The 18,325-nt window shown below is 54.4% G+C and overlaps 1 protein-coding gene across 3 annotated transcripts in view; it reads right to left on the bottom strand.

The window, feature by feature from the left end:
• PLEKHH1 (pleckstrin homology, MyTH4 and FERM domain containing H1) overlaps positions 1 to 18,325 on the bottom strand; it is a 71,310-nt gene that overhangs the window by 18,692 nt on the left and 34,293 nt on the right. For all 3 annotated transcript variants that reach the window (XM_084866314.1, XM_084866313.1, XM_084866312.1), the window contains exons 3-8: positions 11,260 to 11,322; positions 10,216 to 10,365; positions 6,938 to 7,021; positions 4,668 to 4,749; positions 3,476 to 4,236; positions 531 to 609 (exon numbers count right to left, since the gene is read on the bottom strand). In XM_084866314.1, the coding sequence (XP_084722440.1) occupies positions 531 to 609; positions 3,476 to 4,236; positions 4,668 to 4,749; positions 6,938 to 7,021; positions 10,216 to 10,365; positions 11,260 to 11,322 (1,219 nt within the window). The remainder of the gene's footprint in view (positions 1 to 530; positions 610 to 3,475; positions 4,237 to 4,667; positions 4,750 to 6,937; positions 7,022 to 10,215; positions 10,366 to 11,259; positions 11,323 to 18,325) is intronic.

Raw genomic sequence — 18,325 nt, forward strand, 5'->3', positions numbered from 1 at the left:
GCCCAGGACAGGGTGTGGGGACATCAGAGGGAGGAGGAGGTGAAACAGCACTCCGGGGGCAGATCTTAGGATAAGGGCCACGGCAGTGACCTGTCTTGCACTACGTGGCGCTTACAGCCCATGGGATTCTGTGGCTGGCCCGGGACTTGGGAGACTGTGGTGGGGATGGGCCTCCCTCAGGGGCCTCAATAAATGAAGGTACTGGGGCCTCTTCCACCCACAGCCTTTCCTGCAGTGCAGGTAGGAGGCTGAGCTGGGGGACCCGCCTCTAAAGTCCCCTCCTGCTCTCTGATTGGCTACAACACGGTTCAAGGCCACGCCCACCCAGCAGGTAATGGGGTGAACCTGCAGTTTCCTTTTCTCTCTAAGGCAGCCCTGCCTGTGATTCCCCTGAAACCCACCTGTAGGGGGTGGGGTGGGGGGAAGTGGAAACGGGGTGCCAGGTGACCAGAGCCCTGGGTGTTGCCCAGAAGCCTCTCCTCCCCCGCACGTCCACCCTGACCACCATGGGCACCCCGCTTGGGACTCACCGAAGCAGGTGGCACTACTCCGGGGAGGCACGTCCGAGAGACACATGCCTGACGTGGCCACGGCATAGATGCGGCTCTCCTGGAATGAGAGGTCCCTGGAGGGTCAGAGCCCGCCCCGGCCCCTCCTGGGTGTGGGGAAGAGCTGGCTTTGCAGGCAGCCAGATCTGCATCTAGGCTGGCCGCTTACAGGCGGGAGAATCGGGCGAGTTACGTCACTTCTGGGCCTCAGCTCTGAAATGGGGGTAACAGACTCAGGTGTTGTGAGAATCCAATTAAATTATTAATGCCAGCATCTCACACCCGGACTTTAAACCTGTGCCCAACAGCTCCTCACTCTCCGACCCCTCCCTTCGGGGGGGTGGGGAGGACTCCGAGGGGAGGGGTCCGTGGCCTTGTCTGTGAGCCTGACCCATGTCCCAGCTCTGGGGTCTCAGGCTCTCACCCCTAGAAGTGGGGTGTCGGCCACGAGGAAGTCAGAGCCCTGAGGTGAGGGCACGGCCCTTGGTAAGCCAGTTTGGAAGCTGGGACACGTGTTTTCTCCACAGTAATAACGTCACATCATGGTAGGTTTCAGTCCAACCCACAAAGCCTGTGCACCCCACTCAAACGGAGAACCCCACATACAAGCCAAAGGAGACAGGAATGGGGAACACCCACCCTCAACTCCAGCCCCCCCCCCCCCCCCCCCCGCCATGGCCCCACCTTCCCTTCTGCATATCTCTGTTCTCCAGTCCAGATACACAGACAACAAAGGCCCCCTCAGGTGACTGGTGAGTCACCATGACCTGAGAAGGTCAGCGCAGGGGGCAGGGCAGTAGGGGAGGGCGGGGCTGGGATGAGATCCCCAGATTAGGGCTTGGGAATGCTAGGCAAGATGTGGGAGGCAACGAGGGTGCCCCAGGAGGGGCACTGGGGTGGGGCAGATACATGGGGACCAAGTAGTAAAATCAGGCCTCAAGAAGAGAAATGCTGTCAGTAGTGGCGGACCAGGAAAAAGGGAAGCTTGAGGAATGCAGGTTCACCATGATCTAGGGATTTAGGCAACGATCACTGAACTAATAGGAGTGTTTGTTTCACAGAAGGTCATCTGATGCCTCACAGAGGTGACTGGGGAGGTCCACAGAAAATGGGCTCTGCAAACCCTAAACTGGTGAATAGATTACCCAACTCCCTCAGGCGGGATGGCCTTGTAATTCTCAGTCCTGATGCACCCCCTCCCTCCCCACCGCCCCATGGTCACCGCCCAGTTGGTCTCCCCTGAGAAGAAAGGCCGGTGCCCTGGCCACTGTGGCCTCCTAAGCCGGTGGGAGAGCCTGTCTCAGGGCCTGGGTGGAGCTAAGCCCCCCGCTGGTCCCTTGCTGAGTGCCCCTCGCTGCCCATCTCGGCTCTAGGGCTCCAAGAGCACTTGGAATGACAAGACCTCCGTGACCCTGAGGAGGGAGGGATGGTTCCCATGGCGTTCCAGCCTGGCCTGGCCCTTCCTCCACCTCGTCCCAGCTGCCCCTTCGCTCCTGGTCCACCTGCTGCTCCCCTCCTTGCCCTTCCTGTGGCCCTGCCAGGACCCCGGGCTCCAGGGACAGCTCGGCACTCCTTGGCCTGTGGGCCTCCTAGCCCTCCCCAGCAGGTGTGTCCTGGGCCATCCAGGTCCCCCTGGGAAAATCACTGCTAAGCACGCAGCCCATAAGCCTGGGGTGACGAGGCCCCAACTAATAGCATTTCAAAGGGAGACCCTGACAGGTGGGCCTCCCAGGCAGTGGTGTGTGTGTGTGTGTGTGTGTGTGTGTGTGTGGTGCCACCCCCCAGCACACAATTCCCTGTGCTGCCAGGAGCCTGACAGACGTCCCAGTGCATGCAGGGGTCAGACCCTGAGGGAGGGGCTGACAGCTACTCTCCGATGACCGCCAAGAGGCAGGAAGCTGGAGAGTCAGAGCCAGGCTCTTGGGGCTGCCCACCACCACTGGGAATACTCATCTTTTTGTGCCTAATTTTGCAACTTGGTGCCAATTTATCTGCCCACTCCAGGCCCTTCCTGGAACACCCTCGCTGCCTCACGTGAGGGTGTCTTACGTACAGCCTGGTCCCTCACTAACGACTACATGATCTTGGGCACGTAACTAAGCAGGGAGAGCAGTTCCCCAATCTGGAAAGAAAAACAGCATCCAACTCCCTGCACACACAGGTCAGGAGTCCGGGCCTGGGGCGGGCTCCGTGCTCAGCTTTCGACACCCATGATCTCATCTGGCCCTCACCACGGGCCTGTGCAGCCTTCGCAAGGCCCATCCCCACCCCCTTCCCATTCAGTGGGAAACGTGAGACACGGAAGTAGAGAGAACAGAATCGAGTAGGACTTCACGGCCCCACGGCCCAGCTCTACAAAGACTAGTGTGTGGCTGTCTCGCCCATTGGTGTCCCCACAGCACAGCGCCTCACCCTGTGGTGCAAGGGAGGAAGCCAGGGCTCAGAAATAACAACCACCGACACTTCCGTGCCACTTCCGACGACCCACTGCTGCAAGTGCTTGTTACTAATAACCCCATAAAGCAGGCACTATCACCCCCATTTTACGTACAGGGAAACCGAGGCACGGAGGCTCAGCCCCTTACCCCGGTCACAGAGGCAGTGATTCAACCCTAGTGATGTGATGTTGGAAGCCCACGCGGCACCGTCTCTAAGCGCCAGAGGCCGAACGAGAAGACGTGCACGCCGCCCCACACAACACCAACGTGGTGAGGGGCACACGGCGGGCGCTGGCTTAGGACACGAGAGCTGGCCTTGCCCAGTCCCCCCACACCCCCGCTCTGCCCCCGGCTGGCTGGGAGCTCGGGGCCGGCCCCGGGGACCTGCTCCCGGAGGCACCCTGAGGACCCCCTCGCCCTGCTCAGTGTGTGGCTGTGCTGAGGACGCTGGTCACCTTGTCGGCCGGCCCAGCCCCCCGGGCCTCTTACCCAGGACGGAAACCGGTGCAAAGGGGGTGTGGGCGGCTTGCTTCCCAAATCCACTTCCACCAGCTCCGCGGTGGAGACCTTCCGGCTCTCTCGCTCCTCCTTCCTCCCGGCCGGGGCTGGCTCCTCCATCTCCATCTTCTCCGGCTCCCCCTCGGGCTCCGCGGGGGCCGCCCCCTCGGGAAGGCCGGCGTGGGGGAGGGCGGCCAGGGTCCCGATCTCCACGCTGGCCTCGGGGCTGGGGCGCTCAGGGCCCCCGGGGGGCTGGCTGTGGTGCCGCCTGGCCAGCGGGACGCTGACGCAGGGCGGGCCGGGAGCCCGCAGCTTCGGGAGGGTCAGGCTGCAGCCGGGGCCACCTTCCCGGGCAGAGGTCTTGGTCCCCGGGAGCGGCCCTCCCTGAGCAGTGACCAGGCCCTCACCCCAGGACGACAAAGCATGCCTGGGGGAGCAAGCCTTCAGGCACAGCTGGCCAGGAGGGCCCTCTCTGCCCAGACGGGAGGGGAGGGTCCTGGCCTCTGACGGTCCCGCGGGGCGGACCGCGGTGGCACTGGACTCCTCCAGGCCGCTCCTCGCTTCAGGGACCGGGTCCTCGCTCTGCGGAGAACCTGGGGCGGGGGCTGGCGGGGCGGCCTTCAGAGTGTCCTGGGCCTGAGCACCGCTGTCCTGCCCCGTCAGCGGGGCCCCTGGCCCTGCAGGGACAGAACCCTGCTCTGGGGTCTCCTGGGGGGCCGCCAGCAGGTTCTCGGAAAGCGCCATCTGAAGAGCTACAGTTGGGGCAAAAGCAGGCATGTCGAGAGCTGTCTTAATTCAGCCCACACCCTGGCACACTCACACACCCACCGGCACACACACACACACACACACACACCGGTACACTCACACACACACCGGTACACACACACACACCCACACCCACACACACACACACCGGCACACTCACACACACACCGATACACTCACACACACACACACACACACACACACACCGGCACACTCACACACACACCGATACACTCACACACACACACACACACACACACACACACACCGGCACACTCACACACACACCGATACACTCACACACACACACACACACCGGCGGCACATTCACACCCCGGCACACTCACACACACACTCACACACATACTGTGTGCACACACACACACACACACACACACACCACTGGCCCACTTACCTTCTAGGGCCTCTTGAAGGGCTGCCACCTGCTCCACCAGGCGCTGATTACAGCTTTTCAGCTGCTGGTTCTCCATCTCCAGCTGGGCACACGGAAAACGGAAGGTTTAGAATCCTCAGTTACCGCTTTAGACATATCATTCACAGCAAGCTTAAATCCTTTTTAAAGACCAAACCTTCGAAAAGTGCTGCCCTGAGCTCCTCCCTTCCTCTGGGCTAACCAGTCTCGTTTGGGATACAATTCCATTTGGCAATTCTTGCCCTTTTCTTTCTAGTTTCATTTTTAAGCTCTTTAAAATTGTGAAATACACACACACACAGAAAACTGCGTAGCACATCAATGCACAGCGTAACAGATGATGCTGAAATGAACACGCAAGTGGCCACCATCCGGGTCAGGAATTTTCCAGCCTTCCACCATCCTGGCTTGCCCTTTTCCAACCACATCCCTCCCTCCCCAGAGCAACCGTTCTTCTAAGTGTAAGAGACTCACTGCCTTGCTTTCTGGGTTTTACCATCTAAGTGTGAATCCTTACACATATCGATTCTTAAAAAACGTAGTTAATCCGAACCTGAGGGCATTGTTCCATTGACTTTTAGAGAGATTAGAAGGGGGGGAGAGACACACAGAGAGAAACATCAATGTGAGAGAGACACCTAGATTGGTTACCTCCCGCACGTGCCCCAACCAGGGCCAGGGAATGGTCGAGCCTGTAACCGAGGTACGTGCCTTTGACCGGAATCGAACCCGGGGCCCTTCAGTCTGCAGGCCGAAGCTCTATCCCACTGAGCCAAACAGCTAAGGCCATCTGGATTTTGTTGTGCCCATTTTTGAACTTTATATAAATGGAATTATACAGCATGTACTTCTGTGTCTGGCTTCTTTCGAACAACACAATGTCTATGAGATCCATCCTCATGGTCGCTTCATTTCTTAATTTTTTTTTTTTTTTTTAGTTTTCACTCGAGGATATTTTCCCACTGATTTTAGAGAGAGTGGAAGTGAGAGGGAAATATCGATGTGAGAGAAACACATCCATTGGTTGCCTCCTGCATGAGCCCTGACCGGGGTCCGGGCTGGGGAGGAGCCTGCAATCGAGGTATGTGCCCTTGACCCGAATCGAACCAGGGACCCTTGGGCCTGCAGGCCAACTCTCTATCCACTGAGCCAAACAGCTAAGGATATATTTCTTTTAAATGAAATCCAACATTACCTTTTAGCAAGAGGTCAGGGCTGTGCAACCATCAGCTCTGTCCCCAAGAACCTGTAGCCTAGCAGATGACCTGAGATGTGTGTCCATCAAAGGGGACAGATGACCCCCTACAAGTGTGAGCCACATGTGTCAGGACAGAGGGGAACAAATGAGCTTTTATCCTTTCCCAAACTTTAATTCCTTTTCCTTGTGTTTAAAAGGTTTTTTATTGTTTCTGTTTTCTCTGTGTGTGTGTTTTTAAAAATATATATATTTTATTGATTTTTTACAGAGAGGAAGAGAGAGGGATAGAGAGTTAGAAACATCGATGAGAGAGAATTATCGATCAGCTGTCTCTTGCACACCCCCCTACTGGGGATGTGCCCGCAACCAAGGTACATGCCCTTGACCAGAATTGAACCCGGGACCTTTAAGTCCGCAGACCGACGCTCTATCCACTGAACCACACTGGTTTCGGCTGTTAGTTTTGTTAGTAGCACTGTAGTGTCTAGTCCCTTAGTTTCCTAAACAAAGCTATAGCAAGTGCTGAACTAGGAAGATGATGGCATTTGTGGAAGCCGGGGCTGTCCGGGGCTGGGAGGCTGGGTGGTGGGGAGAATGGAGTTGGTGCTGAATGGGACCTGAGACGTTTTGGAAACAGACTGTGGTGATGGTTGTGAAAGTACCTGATGCCACTACAATTTACCCTTAAAAACCAGCTACAACGGTACAGCTTACGTGTATTTTTAAACATTAAAAGGAACGGAGAGGACAGAGGAGGAAGTGGAGAGAGCGGATGGTAAGGACGGCGTGTGCGCCTCTGTGGGAACTGATGCGACTCTACAGAAGTGAGGCTCGTTGCTTTTCCCCAAACTCACACACAGCACAGAGCTGCCCCGGCCACGACAGGGGAAGGGGAAAGTGAAGTGGAGGGTCTCAGCATTTAGGCTGAAAGAAGGGCAAATGGTTAACAAAGTGAAGGTCGGTCCAGGCCCCTCACCCAGGAGGCGGGAGAAGGCTGAGGGGCGTGAGAGCACTCATGTCCATCCCAGGCTCCGGGGAGGAGCGGGCGACTCACCTCTCCCAGCTTTAGGGTCACCCATTCCTTGATCTTGGCAGCTTTTTCTTGAACAGTTTTTGCTTCCTCAGCTCTCATCTGCTTCTACAAGAAAGAGAGGACCTTCAGTTAATGACAACAGTCACTGTTTCAGTGAATAACTGGAGGTGGGAAGCCCTGAGAAGAAATCAGGCGACTGAATTTATTTAATAGAAAAAAATAAATTCACTTATGAATTCGTTTAATATTCTTAAAGTGGGAAAGGCCTTCCTAAGCATAGAGAAATCCCAAAAAATCATGAAGAAAAAAAAGAATAAATCTATACCCTCACTCTAAGTTACTATCTGGCCAAAAAAAGAAGAATCCCTTAAACAAAATCTAAAGACCAACTGGAGGGTGATTTGCAACACATACAGAGGTCTAATTTGAAATAAACAACCCAAAGGATCTGAACTGGAAATCAACAGAAAAAGGAGGCATCAACACCCAAGAAAAAGCTGTTCATCCTCCATCATAATTTTAAGAAATCTGATAAAAAAGAGACATCATTTCCCTCTATCAGACTAACACAATTTCAAAGTTTAATATTGCCCCAAATTACCAGGAATGTTGGAAAATAACCCTTCTGACATGAACTGGCTACGTCTTTTTGGGAGCAATTTGAGAATTTCTGTCACATTTTAAATGCACATATTATTGAACTAATAAACTCCCTGTGCTCAGGAATCCTCAGCTGCAATTTGATAAAGCAACAAAGACAAAAAAACAAAACAAAAACAAACAACAACAACAAAAAAACCTCAACACTGAAAATCACCAAATTTCCACAAATAAGGGAGAAATAAACATGAAAACAGGATGCTGCCCTTGGCTACACAAGACACGTTCACCATGAACAGTGGCTAACAGGGAGAGGAAGGAAGGAAGGAAGGAAGGAAGGAAGGAAGGAAGGAAGGAAGGAAGGAAGAAGGAAGGATTGGGGACAGAGGGAAAATGTCATTTTATGCTCTTCTTACTAGACTCACGTATTATCTTGGCAGTTAAAAACAGAAAATAAATCTGAGTTGGCACATGAGAACCACCATCCCCACAACATAATCAAGAGAGCACATCAGGTGACAGAAAATCGAGGTTTGTACGAGAAAGCCAACAGCTGGGCTAGGAGGAAAGGCAGGCTTTGGGGCTTTGATTCTGCCTCTGAGGCTTCTCTGCCGCGGGCACCTGACCCTCGGGCCTGCAGGTCACCTCCAGGCCGGGGGACGGCACAGCTCCCTCCTGGGGTGCTGTACCATGACCATGAAGTCACAAGTGCCCAGCCCGGTGCCGGAGGCCCAGGGAATCAGCCAGTCCTACAGCGAGCACAGTGCCCTGACCTGAATGCACGGGGACGCGGGACCTTCTGCAGCAGCTTAGAGACCAGCAACACCGACGTTGGCTACACTTCCAGGGCAAAACTACCTCATCAACGTAGGATGGACACACACTCCAAACAAGGGCTTCTGTGCAAGTGAGATGGGAATACGAAAATGTCTGACTACTCACAACTGCAGAGCTGGAAGGACCTGAAGTTAAGGTCATTAGGTTAGGGGCTTGCAAACTGGCCCACAGGCCAAACCCAGCCTTCCACTTATCTCTGCCCCCATCACCCTCCCCGGACCCGCTCTGCCTGCCTACATTTGGAAATAAAGTGTATTGAAACCCAGCTATGCCCATTCAGTTACACGTGGTCAACGACGGCTTTCGAGCTGCCACAGCGGAGCTGAGGAGTTGCAACAGAGAGCATGTGGCCCGCAAGCCGAACACCGCTCCTGTCTGCCCCTCTATGGAACAAGTCTGACCGACCTGACGCACTTGGACACGGAGGCCCAGGGGGGGAAATGCCCTGCCCCGGCCCGCTCCCGGCACAGCGGGGACTAACACCAGCCTACTGACGGACAGAGCAGCGTTCTTTCCAGCCTGCTCTTGACCTATTATGACTGTAAAACAACCTTTTTTCTGACCTAAGCTCCAGCAGGACTCTGCTGCCCAACAATTGCCAGATCTGACACTTCTATGAACGGCTCAAGAGAAGAAATCTCAATCTCAATCTCTCTCTCTCTCTCTTTCTCTCTCTCTCTGCCTGATGACTGAAAGGTCCCAGGTTCGATTCCGGTCAAGAGCATGTACCTTGATTGTGGGCACATCCCAGTAGGGGAGTGTGCAAGAGGCAGCTGATCGATGTTTCTTTCTCATCAATGTTTCTAACTCTCTATCCCTCTCTCTTCCTCTCTGTAAAAAACCAATAAAATATATTTAGAAAAGAGAAGGAATCTCTGAAATCCATGGGAGCAGATTCAATTCCCATGCGTCAGAATCCTATTTTCCCACGATTTTTTCAGGGACACCGGGTGCCCCGCAGATTACAGAGGACAGGTCAGTGAACGCGGGCGAAGGACGCGTGTTTGCCCATGACGGTGGGAAGGCCCGGCCAGGACTCTCTGGGACCCTTACGGAGAGGGCCCGTGTGGGAAATTAAGTCATCGGGCCACGTGGCGGGGTCGTGTGTTGGAAAGGACGGAGCTCGGGCACCAGGAAGAGTTGGTGGGTATGGCCAACGGCGGAGGGGAGGGACAGAATTAGGATGAAGTGAATGAGACTGTGAAGGGGAGGAGGCTGGGCAGGGGGGCGCTGGAGGGAGGTGTTCCAGACGTTGTCTCCCGAGCAAAGGTGCGACTGTAGCTGGGATGCAGGGCAGTGGCCCTCCTGGGCTCCCGTGTGCTCGGGACAGGAGGCCGCTTTTCAGAAGCAGCAGCAGCAATGTATGGACTCAGGGCCGCGGAGAGACGCTGGCCAACCAATCTGCGGCTCCGATCCTCCAGCCCAGGGTCAGGTCCCTCATGCGGGCAGGGCGCATGCCAGGGAGGGGAAGGAGCAGCTCTCCTTACCAAATACCAACCGCCGGCCTGACACAACGCACACACCACCTGACCGCCCTCTGACGTATCCAGCCCCTATATCACTGATGTGCAAAACGAGAAGCAGCGACGTAGGTGACCTGCCCGCAGCGAGAGAGCAGCAGGAGCGAGAGGCGGGACTGAAACCCAGACCAGCCTGCCTCCAAGGTCCTTTTCCCACGGTGTCCCCCGCCTGGCTCCTAGGGCACCTCCCCAGGATGAGATCGCCCCAGGAGAGAACAGGCTCGAGAGGGAGTGGGCGCCCCACCACGGGAGGGCCAGGCAGAGGGGCTCCGCTCAAGAAGCTGGGCCGGTGGGTGCAGGTGCCGTCGAGGGCGCGGGCGCTCCGCTGCACGGAGCCCTTACCTGCTTCTCCAGCTGTGCCTCCAGCTGGCCGATGTGCTCATCTTTGCCCTGCACGGCTCTCAGCAGCTCCTGGTACTTCCGGTGCAGGCCGCCCGCGGAGCCCACGTTCCTCAGGTTGGAGATCTTCACCTTCTCCTCCATCACACTCACCTGGAAAGGACCGGGCATCTCACAGGGCTGGGATGTGCTGCGTGTGAAATGGCCACTAACACGGGAGGGACCACTTCCTGATACCCCAGCCCGTGACTCCCGGGCAGAGCAGTGGGCCCATTAATTCAGTGACCATTTAGTAAGCCTCATCTGGGCCGGAAAAAAAAGAAGAAATGACAGGGAGAAACAGGTGGGTGTTGGGTCCCCTAGTTCTGGAGCCCTGGTGGGGAGGAGGCAGGCAGGGCAGACAGCCCTGGAGAGGAACTGCTCCCGCCTCCCTGTGGCAGACACTTGTCGCTCACGGCATGTCCATGGCTTCCCGATATTTCCAGCCCCTGCAGCGAGACAGGCGTGGAATTCTGCCCAGTCGGGGGGCCTGAGAGGAAGGACATGTATTTCTGGGCTCAAGCGTTTAAGGGCTCAAGAGTTTAAGAGTTGGTGCACAAGCCCCCAGCTCTCTTTCATTGCAATGGCAACCAAGGAGGCTGCATGCTCCAGGTGGCCCGGCTAGAGGATGGGGAGCTCCTGGATCCCTGAATCCCCGTGTGGAGCAGAATCCCCGGCGCACCCTCCCTGGAGAGCTACCACGAGTGAGAACTAAACGTGATAAACTGCTGAGATGTCAGACTTAGCTTGTTACCTCAGCATAAAACCTAGTCTATTTGGAATAGTCCACTCACCCACTCCCTGCCCTGACCATTAACCAAGCACCCACAGGGAGCTTGCTGCACCTTCGTTTGTCCAGCAGTTCTGATGCACGACTGAGGGTTCTCCCTGTCCCCGTAAGCTCATCCGTGTGATGAGCAGGTCCACATGAGTTCATGGGAAGGGGCAGGAACGGCCAATGGTCACCTCCCCTGCACACTCTTCTCAGTCCCCTCTCCCCCCCATTACCTGGGTCTCCGCGTTCTCTGCCCTCTGCTCGGCCTCCAGCAGCCTCTGCTCCAGCTCCTGCATCTGCTCAACCGGAGACACAGAGGACATGTGGGTGAGGTGTCCCTACTGAGCACAGGACATCAGGGCAACGCCGGTGAATTGTGCAGACCCTCCCCAAGGCCAGGCCGGGACCGCCCATCTCTAGTGGACTCAAGGGTGTCTGGGTAACAGGTGGCTCCGTACCCTGAATTCACGGGAGGGGAAGAGCCCAGGGAGCTGTCCTCCTGCTGGGGGAGGAAAAGCCTTCTCCCCCTTCCTTGTGCACGGTTCCCAGGGAGGGTCAGCAGGAAGGCTGTCACTCTTCTGGAGGCACCCCTCACCCAGGCTCAGTCCCTGAGGCCTCCCTCCCTCCCTCAATCCTGGGTCACCAACAGGGCGCTGCTGCTGCTCACACGTGTGCCTGGTATGGAGCTGCCACGGTGTCATCGGTGAGAACGTTCCTTCCCACCTCGGAAGAGCTCACTGCCTGGCTGGGGACAAAGACTGCCCCACCCTGACTGTAATGGCATTCTCAGATACCATCCTGTTGGATTTCTTCCATCTTAAAGAAGTAGAGGGGCTCATGGCACATCTTAAAAATTCTATCTTGCGCTAAAACCGGTTTGGCTCAGTGGATAGAGCGTCGGCCTTCGGACTGAAAGGTCCCAGGTTCAATTCCGGTCAAGGGCATGTACCTTGGTTGCGGGCCCATCCCTGATAGGGGGTGTGCAGGAGGCAGCTGATTGATGTTTCTAACTCTCTATCCCTCTCTCTTCCTCTCTGTAAAAAATCAATAAAAAATATATTTTAAAAAAAATTCTATCTTGCTATCAGTAGAGGCATGTCATTCAGGCCTGAGGAAGCTGGAAATTCTGGGATCGTAAGCCAACCGGCCCAAGCACAGAGACCCATGTCCTTATACACAGACGCCTGTCAGGGAACCAGACCTCAGTTGAAGTCTCAGGGGCTGCTCAGCAGCCTGACCCACACGGCATCTCGGCAGCTTTGCCGGTTCATGGGTTGGCGAGTGGAGTGTGGCTGCATTTCAGCTCCCACCTTGCCCCCTGGTCAGGGCTCGGCTGTGTGCTCTCCAAACCACACACAATCCCACAAAGGCCCTGCAGAAGCACAGCTGAGTCATACATCCAATTCTCCCGTCAAGGGCCACACCACATGCCAAGGCCTAGTCAGTCAACGGCCCTGCCCTGCCCCGGAGCAACACATATGCCTTAAAACATACATCAGAGGCACCGCATCCAGCCTCGTCCTCCCTGAGGCCGGGCAGGCCCTGCTTTCCAAGCCCTAGCGTGCTCGCCCACCCATCTCTGCAGATGTGGCCTCGGCTCCAGCTACTCAACCTCCTCCTTTTGGCCTGGACCCCGACTTGATAGTCCCCCGTGAACTGAGCGATTCCTTTCCTTTCCCAATCTCTCACCTTCTCGGCTAAAATTCTGCTTTCTCTCCCTGATTACAGGATGAAAGATGAGGCGCGGACAGGCACCTCCAAGGAGCTCGCACTTGAGAACCTGGGGCCCCTCTTTCCTCAGGGCGGCCCTGCCTCATCCATTTCCCCCCTCTTTTTTGGGATGGGGGAGACACAGATGTTTTCAGTGTCCATTCCCTTTGAAAGGGTCTGATGTTCCCAAGTAAAACTTCAAGATTTAGAACGAAATGCTCTTTGGGCTCCCAATGGACGGGGCCACCTGGGACAAGTATTCATGTGCTCAGGCCAAGGGTGCCTACCTACAGCTCTTCCTTCCTCTCCTGGGTTTGATAATCATGACCAAACCTCTCAATTCAAACCTGATTTGGCGGGTTAGTTCTGGCCAGACACAGGCATCAGAGCCAGATGATCTTTCTAAAATCAAACCGTCCTTGGGCCTGTCTCACGGGAGTCCCTTGACCTTCAAACATATGCTTGCAGCTACAAGAAAGATAAGAGCACAAAACAACATGATGGTTTCAGGATGGCTGACCGACACAAAAAGAATTCTGCTTGGTGGGGGGTGGCTGACACACAGTGGTGGCCCATAGTGACCAGGTTTGTACCAAATAATATCCCATCACCACCACCAGCACCATTCTGACACCGGATCCCATGGGGCCAATCAGGTTCTCTCTCCCAGGAATCTGAAACCTGGGATCGAGAGACCAGAGACCAGAGCCAGGAGACTGCATCTGAAAACATACACCAGCTTTCCTGCGTCGCGATCACCAGGTAGTTCCTTCAGTTCTGTGAGCCGTCCCGGATCCTCCTAATGCAGTCCCTGCTGGCTTAAGCCTGCCAGAGGTGGAGTTTGCCCTCGTCAGAAACAAGTCTAAATAGAATACAGTGAAATACTGAACGGAAAGGCTCTGGATTCCTGACAAGTCTCCTGGATTGACCGCTAGCCGGACCCTGTAGATCGAACATCTGCTCTGTAGCTCAGAAGACAGAGGTTTTCCACAGGGAGTGGGAATTCCTATGGGTGACCTTCTGCAATGCTCGTTGGATATTTTCTCACGTCGTTGGATGGAGAAACTCGTCTTCCTCCTTTACAAATGGAGAACCGAGGTAGTGTGAAGAATAGAATGAACTGAGTCCTACTTCCCAGCGAGACCTTTCCATTTGGGCCGAGAGTGGCCAAGGGCACTGGTCAGAGCCATCAATCACTCCATTATTGACAACATCAAGATTCTAATATCCCTTTGAAATGCGCTATCACCCAAGCAGAGAGGAAGGAAGGTCTCCGCCCAGCCTGGGCCAGCTGCCACGGGCCCTCAGGGCTGTGGATCCTCCCAGCCGCTCTTATCTTCTCGGCAAGGACGCTTGAGACTCAAAGCATTTTGTATCCACCTTCAGGCTGGCGTCTTCTTTTTCCTCTGAAACTAGCTTCTGAATGTGGAAAACGTTCTGATCATCCGAAACGTTTTAAAAAGAGTGTAAGAACCATCTACGCATCCATCACTGCACTCCAACTATTGCCAAAACCCTGCTGTCCCCATCTGATGGGAACGTTTTCCACTCTTCCCTCCATTTTTTAAGGAAAACACGTTTTCCTCATTGCCGTTGAAACAGCCCTCGGTGTGTCCATGCCAGCATCAGCCCCTCACACGATGGCAGATCACTCTTCTTTGTACCGGTTACAGGGCCACACCTGGAGCCCTGCGACGCTGGAGTGGGTGGGCCACCCCCCCCCCCCCCCCGCGTCCTGTTTCTCCCCCCTCAGAGGGTGCCTTGGGCCCGTGTCCTCAGCTGTCCTCCAGTCACGGAGGTGTCAGGTGCAGGAGGCTGACTCTCAGGCAGGATCCGCTTTCACCAGCTGCGACGCGCACATGAGACTCACGAGCCTGGGAACTGGCCGCAGTGCCCTGACGCAATGCGCTTGGCACCGAGCTGGTACTTAACCCCTCGGTGATGCGGTGAAACACCAGCCCTGCCGCGGCAGGGCGGCCCAGTGTGCTGAGCAGTGGCCTGAGCCAAGAACCATGCCGTCCTGGGTCTCAGCTTCCCTTTGAAAAGGAGGTTCGATGCCCTTACCACCGCCTTGCACCCACCGGAGAAAACGGTACAGGTAAGCACGAAGGCTCTGGAGCCCGTACGGCTCTGCCATGGTGCGGCTTTAGATAAGCTTAGCCTCTCTGTGCCTTAGTTTCCCCACCAGTAAAAAAGAGAGTTAACGAGATTCCCCCCTCCCCATTCTCCCAAAGGGTTGTTGCTGTTGAAGATCACACAGGAAGACCCCCTGTAAACTCCTGTGTACAACCTGGCACTTACCCAGCAGGTTACAGATAGCAGCTACTTGCTGGTTTTTCTTTTTTAAAAAATATATTTTATTGTTTTTTTTTTACAGAGAGGAAGAGAGAGGGATAGAGAGTTAGAAACATCGATGAGAGAGAAACATCAATCAGCTGCCTCCTGCACACCTCCTACTGGGGATGTGCCCACAACCAAGGCACATGCCCTTGACCGGAATCAAACCTGGGACCTCTCAGTCTGTAGGCCGTCGCTCTATCCACTAAGCCAAACCAGTCAGGGCTACTTGCTGCTTTTTCATATATGAAAATGGCACTTGAGACCAAGCTCAGTTTGGCTGGGACGGGCTGTTCACCTGTCATCTGGAATGACTAGTCATAGGGCCTCCTTCCTCTCTCCAAAGTGCCCTGGTTTAGATGGTAACTTAGGACCCATTTACAGAAAGGATGGCTTTCAGCCAGAGGTGGCCAACCATTATCCTACAGTGTCTTGTAAGACCAACAATGCTGTGGGCATTTAGCCGACACAGACATAGAAAAGACAGGCCACTTCTATGTGTCTGGCACTGGCTCACGTGCTTTCCGTGTATTAACGTGTTTAGCTTTCATCCTGAACCTTGGAGACGGGTACTATTACCCCTATTGTACGGAGAAGGAAAGTGACTACAGCAATTAGGTAACTTGCCTACAGCCACACAGCTAAGAGCCAGAGCCAGGATTCAAACTCAGGAGGACTGGCTCCTGAGTCTACTGTACTGGCAGCCACTGTGCCTCTCCCACGTCCCAGGAAGAGCAGCATTCCACAAACAAGGCACGACTTCAGCTTCTCCTGAAAACTCAGAAGGTCTGGACACACTAGGGTTATATTTTCTTGTGGCAATAACCACTCCCTCCTCTAGCTATAGCACATTTTCTTGAATTCTCCCCGGAACCCACTGTGTCATGTATCTAAGATACCTGCAAGCGTTTGAGTTTGCAAACCCCAGTTTTAGCTGTTAAATCTGCTTTAATCAAAGATAATGGTTTTCAACTTTATTTTTAAAGTAGATCTTTTCTTTTATTCAATTAAAATCATATGCTTATTCCCAAATATATAAAACTAGAGGCCCAGTGCATGTATTTGTGCACTGGTGGGGTCCTTCGGCATGGCCTGTGGGGATCGGGCCAAAACTGGCAGCCCAGCATCCCCCGAGGGATGTAGCAGTGCAAGAAGTGGCAGGAGGCCAGGGAGGAGCCTGAGCCCGGCCAGGCACCACGCCATTCCCGCTCCTCCCAGCCCCGCTGCACCTGCCATCACCACTCCGCGGCATGTACCGTGTGCAGTCTCCATGTGTGATGCTGATGCACCCATGGCCATGAAGCAGCCGCGGACTCATGCTCAGTCAGTCCCAGTCTGGATGGGGGAGGGAGCAAAGGGGGAGTGTCTGTTGGAGAGGCCTGCACCCCCGCAGCTGCACTCGTTGGTCAGTTTAGTGGAGCCCCCATTGTGTGAGCTCAATGACCACCAGGGGGCAGCTCCTGTGTTGAGTGTCTGCCCCCTGGTGGTCAGTGCACATCATAGCGACCAGTTGGCTGGTAGCTTAGGCTTTTATATAGAGAGATACATAACTGTGGGGCTGCCCTGGTATCTTACTATAGATGAGGAAGGAGAGAAAGGGTTCTAAATCTTGTCTATAGGTCCACTGGTGCCCCCCAGAACCTCCTCTGGCACATGGTGCTCGAGGCATCCACTAAGACAGCGGAAGGGGGCCCTGGGGCAAGGCCCCGGCAGGAGTTCCTGACGGTAGAGCTCAGATTTCAGGCTGGAAAGAGCCACCTGGGCTGTTACAGGCAGACTCCTGGGCTGTGCCCACAGAGGCTATTATTTAGGAAGTCTGAGGCCAGGCCAGGAATGTGCTTGAAAAGAAAATCCCAGTGATCCTGATGCAGGTGGTCCCCAGACCACATGCTGAAAAACACGCGACTAGCCACAGGATGCAAAGCAAGCTAACCGAATCCCAGGCAGAACCCCGTCAGCACCGGCTTCTGGAATGGCTTCACAGGAGCACAGAGCTCTATCGATGCTGTGGTTCCTGAGAAATACTACCCATTGTGGATTTTATAAATAATGGGGGGCAAGGAAAACAGTAAAAACTCACTCTCTCCACCCCAACCCCCACATACATGCACATGTACGCACATGCTCACACACGTACACACATGCCCACACATGTGCACATGTACACACATGCTCACACTCACGTGTACACACATGCTCACATGCGCACATGTACACACATGCTCACACACAGTGAATAAACATCCTCAAAGGCACCTGCTCTCCAAGCCAATCAGATCTGTCAGCACAGAGAGCGGCTAAGGCTGGCTGTGATGGCTTTCTGCAGTCTTCTACACATTTCCACCAGTCCTCACAGTCCTGGTCCTCCCCTTTCCTAGTTCCTGGCCCTTCCACACATTCTGAGGTAGTGACGGATGCTTTTCTGGCCCCGTGTTCTAGCCATACATTGCAACACGGGTGCCTGAACTGAATCGCTGATTCTGTATAATCCACAGTCTGAGGGGGGGGAGCAATGTTCATTGTTCTTCTGTTTAAGGAAACTGAACCATTTATACGTGTGTTTTTTAAAACCCCCGAGTTACAGATTGTTGATGTATAAATATAAAGCTGAGTGCCTGTATTTCCAAACCTTGGTTGATGAAATTAGTAAGGGATTCTAGAAAACAGGAAGAGTACATGGTTCCACTGAAACGGGACTTGGGAAAAAGCTGCTCATTAAAAATATGCTAAAAAATGAAAATTATCTTATTATTTATTCTTTTTAAAACATATATATTTCATTGATTTTTTACAGAGAGGAAGGGAGAGAGATATTTAAACATTGATGAGAGAGAAACATCGATCAGCTGCCTCTTGCACACTCCCCACCAAGGTGCATGCCCTTGACCAGAATCGAAACCTGGACCCTTCAGTCCCCAGGCTGATGCTCTATCCACTGAGCCAAACTGGTTTTGGCTCCAGTTTCCCAGTTTTAAATGGATCTGACCGCCTCTGTGACTTCTCTGGCACATGGGGCAGAGGACTGGGGACATGCCTCCTGGGGAGCAGGGCAAATGCGAACCTTGGACCTTAGCCCTTCCCTTGACTCCTGTCCTGGATGGAAAGAGAACCCCCAATTCATCCAGCTCCGGAAGGGGTGGCCCTGGCAGCCTGGGTGTTCGTGAAGGCAGCACACCAGACCCTGAGAGGTCTAACAGCAGAAACAAAGTTTACTACCGTCTCCTTGCTCACCCTTCCTCTCCTCTCACCCCT

The sequence above is a fragment of the Pipistrellus hanaki genome (genome assembly GCF_964339955.1).
Source record: "Pipistrellus hanaki genome assembly, chromosome: 1".
Lineage (NCBI taxonomy): Eukaryota > Metazoa > Chordata > Mammalia > Chiroptera > Vespertilionidae > Pipistrellus > Pipistrellus hanaki.